At 36.2% G+C, this 10088-nt stretch overlaps 1 protein-coding gene across 1 annotated transcript in view; it reads right to left on the bottom strand.

Moving 5' to 3' along the window:
- HMCN1 (hemicentin 1) overlaps positions 1-10088 on the bottom strand; it is a gene marked incomplete at its 5' end in the record, with an annotated part of 290930 nt that overhangs the window by 260786 nt on the left and 20056 nt on the right. Inside the window, one exon of the mRNA XM_011999163.1 lies at positions 5016-5291. Coding sequence (XP_011854553.1) covers positions 5016-5291 — 276 coding nt within the window. The remainder of the gene's footprint in view (positions 1-5015; positions 5292-10088) is intronic.

Here is a 10088-nt window from a genome sequence, read left to right as displayed (position 1 = left end):
TCTCAATTGCAAACAACAGAAACCAGGTTGGCTGACTTAAGTAGAAAAGGAATTCATTGGGAAAATTTTTTCTGAGGTACAGAATCAAAAGGAAACTGGATATCAGATAGAAATGGTGTGGCTAGACCGCTGAGAACACAGCCAACATCAGTCTGTTAAAGTGATGGTGAAGGGCCACTGGGACATTTGCTTCTGCTGTTGGACTCTAAATTCCATGATGCTGCCAAAATTAGAATTTTTTCAGTGTTCATGGTCTTGGCAAGAGTGAAAGTCCCACTGGGAGCATATTAGTGGCTGGCTGTGGGTCATGTGATCTAGGGAATAAGGAAAATGAATTATCTGACCTCACTTGTTTTCTGCTTCCCACCAAGATAATAAATAATTCCTCCCCAAATTAGGGAAAGTATTCAGACCCTAAGAGCAAAATTATGACAAATATCCACTGCAATTATCTTCTAGCTTTTAGCATAAGAAGTCAGACACAAATCTGATTTTATCTTTCTGTTTACAATGGGTTTAGTCATATGCTTATGGGGAATGAGTAGATTCTTCCTACTAGTAATTTCAAATTCAGCCAGGATGTGTCCAGATGAAGTTCTCCCTTCATTTACCTTGGTTAATCTACTCACTCAAGACAACTTTTTCTCCCTAGAACAGTTTTCTTCAATTATATCTCGGACTATTTCTTTAGTTTCAATTGTCTTTGTTTCCTAAACTCCTATAAATTTTAGATTAAACTTATTTTTTTATTTCCACTTAAAAATCATATTATTCAACTGTTAGTTCTTTTCCTCAATATTCTGAAAGACTTCTCAAATTTATGCACCACATCCATGATTTTTTATATAGTATAAATTCTGCTCTTCAGTGCCTCTGTTACATATTTGCACTAAAATATTGCATTTTAAAAATCAAATCTTTTCTGACTTCTTCCATTCCACTTATTATTATTACTATTATTATCATTATCATGGAGATGGAGTCTCACTCTGTTGCCCAGGCTGGAGTGCAGTGGCGTGATCTCAGCTCACAGCACCCTCCGCCTCCCAGGTTCAAGAAAGTCTCCTGCCTCAGCTTCCCAAGTAGCTGGGACTACAGATGTGTGCCATCATACCTGGTTAATTTTTGGTATTTTTAGTAGAGACAGGGTTTCACCATGTCAGCCAGGATAGTCTCAATATCCTGACCTCATGATCTGCCTGACTCAGCCTCCCAAAGTGCTGGGATTACAGGCATGAGTCACTGTGTTCAGCCCATTCCACTTATTATTGTCCTTTTGTCTTAGCCGGTTCTTGCCTTATGTTATGGTTTGAATGTGTCTCTCTGAATTTGTGTGCTGAAAACTTAATCTCCAATGTAACAGCATTGGGAGATGAGGCCTCATGGGAGACGTTCAGGTTTCTGCCCACATGAAAACATTAATACCCTTAATTAAAAAGCTCACAGGAGTAGATGTGCTCTTTTGCTTTCTTTGTCTTTCTGCCCTCTACCATGTGATGACGCAGGAAGAAGGGCTTCACTAGATGCCCCAGTCTTGATCTTGGACCTCCTAGCCTTCAGCACTGTGAGCCAATAAATTTCTGTTCATTATAAATTACCCAGTCTCAGGGATTCTGTTATGGCAGCAAAAAAACAGACTAAGATACCGTATGAATATACACTGTCATCTAAAAGAAGTGAAGTCTTTTTGAAAGATAATGGGCAGACCAAATACTTTTTCCCCTTGTCTCTAGAATAAGCTGCTTTCAAAGCGTCCATTTCTTGTAAGTATTCCCTGCCTGCCTTGTTTTGTTCCTCAGCATTTCTACTTAAGTCCTATGCTTCATTTCCCCCCCACTGTTTTATTTATTTCGATAGTTTTCTGTTTATTCATCTTCAAATGAAGTGACATTCATCCAAAACTAGTGTCTTTTAACAAAGTGTTTGGATGGACTTGACTTCATTCTCACTCTGCTTCTGTTCTGGAGGAGCTGAACCCCCTTTTCAGCTCTGCAGCTGAGTGAGAGTCTGACGTACATGGCTCCTTGCCCAGTCCTCATCTATGGAGCTCTTTTGGCTGAGATGTGATGCTCCCCTCTGGAACCATCTGTTTCTAAAATTCCTAACTGACACTCGTATCGATGTTTCTCTTGCTTTCAAATACTTTCATTGGTGGGAAACATACATCCCAGGTTACATATATACAAGGTTACAATTTTCTACCTGGGACCAGGTTGCCTGCTCATTTACTATCCTGCTAGTTTCCTAACTGAATAGTTAGAGCTAGTATGAGAAAATAGCATTCTGGCTTCTTCAAAGAGTAACATTTTCTTTTTGGAGCAAACTATAAAACAAGGACAAAGATACTTCCTATTTTCATGTGAACAGAAAAAGGAGGGAGCACTGTTAAGATTTTCATTCCAGTGATCTTAAAATACAGATAAATATTCTATATACATATTTATGTAAGAAAAAAAATCTTTATATGTAATACATATAAAATTCCTCCCAGGATTTTTGCTGCTGTTAATTGCTGCTAGTTTTTAGTATTCTTTAGCTTTGTCTTTTTGAAGACTTTATATATAATTTATTGTCAGGTAAAGAAAGGCTGCAATACTAGACATATACTATCTTAAAGAAGAAAATTCTTGCTAATTATATTTCGTAAAATTACTACAAAAACTTGTAAAATCTAGATTTTTAACTCTTAAAAGTATTCCAGATAGAAATAGTTCCCAAACATACCAGTGAAAGCATAACAACATAAATGAGGCTGTGAATTAAGCTACTGATTCCCCTTTAAACAAGAAAACTATTCCTAAAGTTAAGTATTCAATCCAAGTATTATTTTGTCTTTTAAGTTTTCTAAAACTATTTGTTATTTCTGCTTTTAGAAAGATTTAACTGCATTAAAGTGAAATTAATTTGTAATGTAAGATTTAATGCCAATAGTTTATCAGCTCTCATATTATCATAAACTTTACCTTTAGGTATGGCAGTTTACTTCATCAAACACCCATAGCTTTCCAATAGTGCATTCAACCATAAAATAATACACTTAGGTAACTACAATTAGCAAAAGTCTCTTATTTTTACTGAGCAGTAGTATCAATTCTAGAGTATATTTTTGTTAGATTTTTGAAACATCCTTTATCATCAAAATTGGCCCCTCAAACTCAAGGCCAACTAGACAGGCCATAAAATAACACCTCTAGACAGATTTACACCACTAATACAGATTACCCAGTAATGATGTACTGTCATACAGTTTTTATATTTATGTTTTGTGTATTATATAACATCTTACCTCAGCACTTTGTAAATTGTTGGATAATAATGGCTTTATTTTACCAGAAAGAAGAGAGTCAAGGGCTTCCCTTAAAGATACACATTTCTAGATCATATGGTTCATTCTGTAGAATGGGTACATATGCTGTTTTCAGAAAATGTCCATGGAATTACTTGAGAAGGCTATTAAAATGCAGATTCCCAGGCCACACACCAGACCTATAGAAAAAACATCGCTTGATGTGGGGTTAGCAATATGCATTTTTAAAAAAGGCCTTGGGTAAATCCTTACTCATGGAAGTTTGAGAATCACCGCTCTAATGAACTAAACAGAAAAATTATGGACTATAATGTTAACTTGGAGAAACAAGGAAGGCTCTGATTTGTTTACAATCTCATTCTAAGGGACTTCAAATAAAGAACCAAGATCAAATTTCAGAAGTCCATTAGCACTTATTTTATCCGAAACAATCAGTTCGGTAAAATAGTTCCAGAGTTCTAGTAACCCAAGTTGCTAGAACTTGGATCGACTCATATTATCTAGGCAGTTTCATGTGGAAATGTGGTGAACCATTTACAAAAGCAACATTTCCCTAGAGGATTCCCCAGATCAACTAACAAAAGACACACATTCTGATTGCAGCATATATTTCAACTACCAGGGAGAAAACTATAATCAGATGTCAACCATTTTGTTAATTCTCATGGTAGTTTCGCTTTTCTGTCATTAATAACATTCTAAGAGTTAGCCTTGAAGCTCAATGGTCATTTTCTTAGGTAACCTTGCTAAAAAGTTACCTGAGACTGTTACTTCAGGCATGTTATAAAATTGTTTCTAATACCACAATCAAATAGACCCAATTCTGGTGCAATCAGTCTCCCACATCAAGGAACTGAAATAAAATATTCTGCTGAGGCAGTAACTGAACCTTTCAGCTTAACAGTGAAAAACTGCCAACAGTAATTTTTTCATTACATTAAGACTCCCAGCTGGTCTATAGACATTTAGAAGCCAAATATGTTTCCACTGAAAGAGAAACTTTGGAGTGGTTTCTCCTTGTCATTTGATGGTCCTGAACAATATATATTTAGTAGCCATTAACCACATTGCTCATAAATTCATTTTCAACTATTGGAACATGTAATCTATGAATACATAATTCAAAATTGGCTCACAATTAGTTTATTTTCAATAGGCACTTGTGTGTGTACATGTGTGTGTAAGACAAATAATGTTAAAAACAACTCTGCTTATGTTTCAATAAAATTTCACCAAGATGAGACGCATCTTAAACCTTTATTTTAAAGGTATTAGTGAGAATTATCACACAATTTCACAACGAAAGGTAAATTAGTTATGTATGCAATAACACAGTACTTAAATTGGGAAGAAATTGTTTTTTGACCAATTATTAATTAGTATGCTTTGTAAAAAATCCACAAGATGGATTAAAGAATTTAAAACTATTAAATTATCCAGAGACAATTTTTATATTGTCTTAAAATAAACATCTTCAACCACTATGATTAGTTATGATTGTATTAAAGTTTCCTATTTGTTAGTGATGTTTTAGTTTCCAGTTTTCTTGGCCACAGACCACTGAATACGCTTAAGCATTCCATCACTCAAAACGATAATTATTTGGGTAGATACTCTCACTCTCAAATAGCCAACTTGGGAGGACAAAAATTTTAAAAAAAGAAGACAGAAAGATGTCATAATTCAGAAGTTACCAAAAGCACTGTACCTTGCACTGTGAGGAAAACTGAAGCGGCTGATGATCCACCTTCACTAGAAACCATACAAAGATACTCTCCAGCATCGTTGAATTTCACACTCTTTAGCTCCAATGACAGATTAGTCAAGGTCCTAATTCTTGCTGGCTCTGCCAGTCTGACATCTCTGTCATTCCTCTGCCAGGTTAGATTGTAATCCACTGCGCTGATGATGAGACATGTTAACACTGCTGTCTCTCCAGGAGTGACTGTAACATTGCTAGGCACTTGGATGACTGGAGGCGGTTCTGTGTGAAATCAAAAAATTCAAATCAAGAGATCTAAAAGCCATTTTGCTCACTTACAGATGTGGTTTAAAAACTGAATAAGTATGTATTGAATATCTAATAGGAAAGATGCAGTGCAACAGAACTTACTCCATTAATGCGTATGACTATGAGCCTCCCCAAAATTATCACTGAAAGGATGCTTTAGAAAGTAGTACACAATTACATACCAAAGGATACTCAAGCCAAATTATAGACATGAGAGTCAAAGAGGCATGGCAAAAGAGTATAACTTGACTGATTTAGGATTGCAAAATGAGGCCAAGTTTCTATTGATGAAAGTAGCATTTGCGAACTTTTAAATTTTAAAAATATATATTTAGCGTTGTAAAGAAAATAGCACGGAAAGGATAGTAGACATGAAAATGACAGTATCATCTTTCAGGGAGTTACAGTCTCTTTAAGAAGACATAGGACAATAGAAGAGTAAGATAAATGTTCAAGCAAAAATGGGGAACAGTTTGATTTATGAAGTTCAGGTGAACAGTAGGAATAGACCATTAATAAAATTGTACACAGAGCCATGTACACAAAAGACATTGAGTAATGCATGTGTTTCAGATATGGTCAAAGGCCAATTACTAATTAAATATTTAACCAACATTTTTGCAGAAAATCACATTTCTCTAGTTCGTTGGTTCTTTTTATTATTTTACTTTAAGTTCCGGGGTACATGTGCAGAACATGCAGGTTTGTCACATAGGTGTACGTGTGCCATGGTGGTTTGCTGCACCTATTGACCTGTCCTCTAAGTTCCCTCCCCTTGCCCCCCACCCCCCAACAGGCCCTGGTGTGTGTTGTTCCCCTCCCTGTGCATGTGTTCCCATTGTTCAACTCCTACTTATGAGTGAGAACATGTGGTGTTTGGTTTCCTTTTCCTGAGTTAGCTCTAGTTAGTTTTGAGAGTGAATCTAAATTCTCTCTCCAAAGCTGTCTCTGCTCAAATGCTTTAAAATGATCCCCTGTAGGCCGGGTGCGGTGGCTCAAGCCTGTAATCCCAGCACTTTGGGAGGCCGAGATGGGCGGATCACGAAGTCAGGAGATCGAGACCATCCTGGCTAACACGGTGAAACCCCGTCTCTACTAAAATACAAAAACAAAAAATTAGCCGGGCGAGGTGGCGGGCGCCTGTACTCCCAGCTACTCGGGAGGCTGAGGCAGGAGAATGGTGTGAACCCAGGAGGCGGGGCTTGCAGTGAGCTGAGATCCGGCCACTGCACTCCAGCCTGGGCAACAGAGCCAGACTCCATCTCAAAAAAAAAAAAAAAAAAAAATGATCTCCTGTAGCAATACATTATAAATAATGCCCCAATAAAAACTGCAGTGATCTATGCTAGCTAGAAATTCATGTGTCTGTTTTAGTTTAATATGAAAGTGTGTCAAATATTCAAGATCAAACTTTATCCCCGTGCTATTTAAAACTATGTATGAGTGCAGATTAATATAATAAGCCTAGAATGGAGACTGAAAACAAGTATACCAAAACCACAGTGGTTATCTCTGAGTGATATAATATGTGTGTTTTCCATATTTTGTTATATTTATCATTGTTTTCCAAACTGTTTCTAAGTAGTATATGCTATTTTAAGTTAAAAAAATGTTTTATTATTTTGTTATTTTTTAAATCTCTTATGAAAATAGCTAGTGAATACATTGGAAAGAATACAGGACAAAGGAAGCTTTGATTGGAGTCTGGCTAGGGTTCACAGATAAAATGCAGGACACTTTGTTAAATCTGAATTTCAGATACAAATACAATAATATTTCAGTACAAGTATGCCTCGTGTAATATTTGGGTCACACATATGTGATACTCAAATTTAACTGGGCATCCTGTGTTTTTAATTTGCTAAATTTGGTAATAATAGGCCACCTAGTTCTACCCCTAATTAGTTGTGTGACTTTAGATAAGTCAATTTAGTGATATTAATAGTTTAGTTTTTCTATCTGAAAAATAAGATGATTAATTTATCATAAAGACTCCTTCTAGCTCTCAGATCCCTATGAAACAAACATGCTGAAGGTTAGACACCCCTTTCCAGTGCTGCTCACATCCAATTACTTCTTAATGAAGGAAGAAAGTCCCAGCTCTCCTTGCTCAATTCAGGGCCCTCCCAGCTCCAGAGCTGCCTGTAGGCCCTTGCTGCAACTGTAGCTCAGTTCCTCTTCTTCCACTTCCCTCATTCCCTTACAGGTGCTTTTCCCTAGAGAACTCTCCAAAAACCCTCTTGCATACGAACTCCACCCTAGATACTAGTTTCTCTTTGAATATAAATTCAAATAAGTACCTGCCAACTTTCTAATAACATACATGAGCAGATGAGATTTGAAATAATGACATACGACACCACCACTGCATAAATACTTCAAGACAATAAATATTATACACATGGAAATATTTAGACATACGTGAATAAATTTGGTAGGAATAGGGGAGTGATGAGGGAGAATTACAGCAGTTTGTGAAGGAGGCCAAGATTATGGATTATCAGAAATAACCTGTTCTAGGAGTACAAAGGGCAGCCATTCCTGAGTGAAAGCAGGCTGGGATTAGGGTAGCAGAAAGGAAACCTCAATAATCAGGGAGGAACAGTGACAAGCGTAGGCTTGGGACATTAGGACCATGAGACTGAGAATCAGGAGGCCAGGAATCTACATCTTATGACCTATCTACCCATTTGATCATAAACAGGTGACTTGCTTTCTCTGGGTTCTGTTTCTTTAGCTATAAAATGATAAGGTGGTGTAAGATTATTTCCAAATCTTAGCCTTTCTAAAAGAATATTCTGTAATTATAATTTAAGGTTTCCTGTCACTGACATGCCCTTGACAAGTTTTCTCTCTTCAGATTTTTACCTAAACTCAGAATTTTAGTACTCTGTGTGTGTGTGTGTGTGTGTGTGTGTGTGTGTGTGTGTGTTGGGTGAAGGTCATTGTGTTAGTAAAACAATTCAGTACAGATAATTAATATAACTTAGTATCAAACTAAACTACCAAATGTAATTTGAAAAGAATAAGTTTTTCATGCTTCTGCAGTTTCACTCATTTGATTCTATGTGTTTATATTCAATAAAAGAGAAGAACAATGCTTTCTACACCTATTGTGCATTTAAAACAATCAATAACCCAATAACCAACATTTCAAATGAACCAAAAGTCCTCAAACATGTCAACTAGTAAAAAAGTGCTGGCAAAAACTGAGGCGACATATTGGTAGAACTTGGGCATTTCTTTAAACTGCTCTTGGGTGTTCCTTCACTTTATAAAATAAAATAATATCCATAATGGCATGAGAATATTAGTGTTCAATAATGCTTTGTTTCCTAATACCCCTTTAAAAAATATAAGATCTAATTATCCTGTGAATTTGCACTTGATTCCAGTATGCTGATAATTAGTTACAGTGCGGTGGCTGAGCTGGGACCTCAGCCTAGGCTAGGGGAAATTCAGAAGTGGGTGGAGCTTAAAGACTGGCGTATTAGGCAACAGCTAACCCAGAAAACAAAAAGTCCACTCTTTCAAGTTCAAAGGGGCACTCACTTGTGACTTCTGCTGTTATAGTCATTGCCCTTGCCATCACCGTTTCTGCCCTATTCTTTTTAAATTGACTGAGTGGAAAACAATTCCTGAAAGTCAGCTCGGGCACAGTACAATTTCCTAGTTATTCCATTGTCTGGCTGGCACAGATCACAGACGGCTACTAGAAGGACATGTGTAGAATACACATATGGAAGTTCCTGACACTGTCAAGCCCAATTCATGACAGTCAGTTCACAAGTTCTTCCTGGCACTTCCCAGTTATTTATGCAAGATGTCTGAATCAACTCACTCAAACCTCTTTCCTTGTTGTCCTTCTCTTAAAAAGTATTGCTGGGAAAAATACTCAAGTGTTCAAGTATTTGTTTTCCCAGAAGCTGAGGAATGTTGACATAACTCCAATGCTTTTTGTAATTATTGAACATGAAAAAATGAATAGTTTGTGATGTATGTCAACTTGCTAAATTGTTTCAGAAGACAAACGTTTTCTAGCAGTAACAGAATACAAATAGTTTAACTGCAAGAAGAACATGCTTGTCTGACTTGCATGCTTCTGCTTTAAGGTTTTGAAATTACTGATAGCAAACAACAAATCCTAGACTTCTAAATATATGATATACCTATAATTATAAGCTTCTTTTGTCTTAACTTGTCTGAAGAAAATGCACCTCAGTACTAAAAGCAAATATAGACATTGTAACAAATTCAACAGCAGCAATATATAGGTCAGAATAGGTTACAATTAAACACATAGCAACACTAGCCCACAAGGCAGGTAGAAAATCATTCAGCCTAAACAAAGTTTTCAATTATAGATAAACACCAAGCAAATGACTTAATCCTGATCATTGATTATAAATGGTAGTCTTTTATCCCCTAAAAATTAGGTGAGATGAGAGGAAAAATTATTTTTTTCACTTTAATGTATTTTACCTTATAAAATAATATGAACTATATCTCCCATCTATTCATAGGAAACATACTATCTGAATGCAAAATAATTAGCACTACTTCTTCCCTTCTTAGTGCGACTATTGTAGCCACTGGGGTCCTGTGTTCTTAGAATATAATCGTTTTCATTATTATCTTTAATTTAAATATCAGATACTACTCATAAAAATGCTCTGCTCATTATGAATATGGGAGAGGAAGAGTGAACATTTAACCTTGTTTTGATCAGAATAGATCCTTAACTTAAATTTTATTTTCTCTCGGGAAAAT

This window comes from Mandrillus leucophaeus, unplaced genomic scaffold, assembly GCF_000951045.1.
Source record: "Mandrillus leucophaeus isolate KB7577 unplaced genomic scaffold, Mleu.le_1.0 Scaffold584, whole genome shotgun sequence".
Lineage (NCBI taxonomy): Eukaryota > Metazoa > Chordata > Mammalia > Primates > Cercopithecidae > Mandrillus > Mandrillus leucophaeus.
Note: the sequence above shows the minus strand (reverse complement) of the source record. Positions and strands in the feature narration are given on the sequence as shown.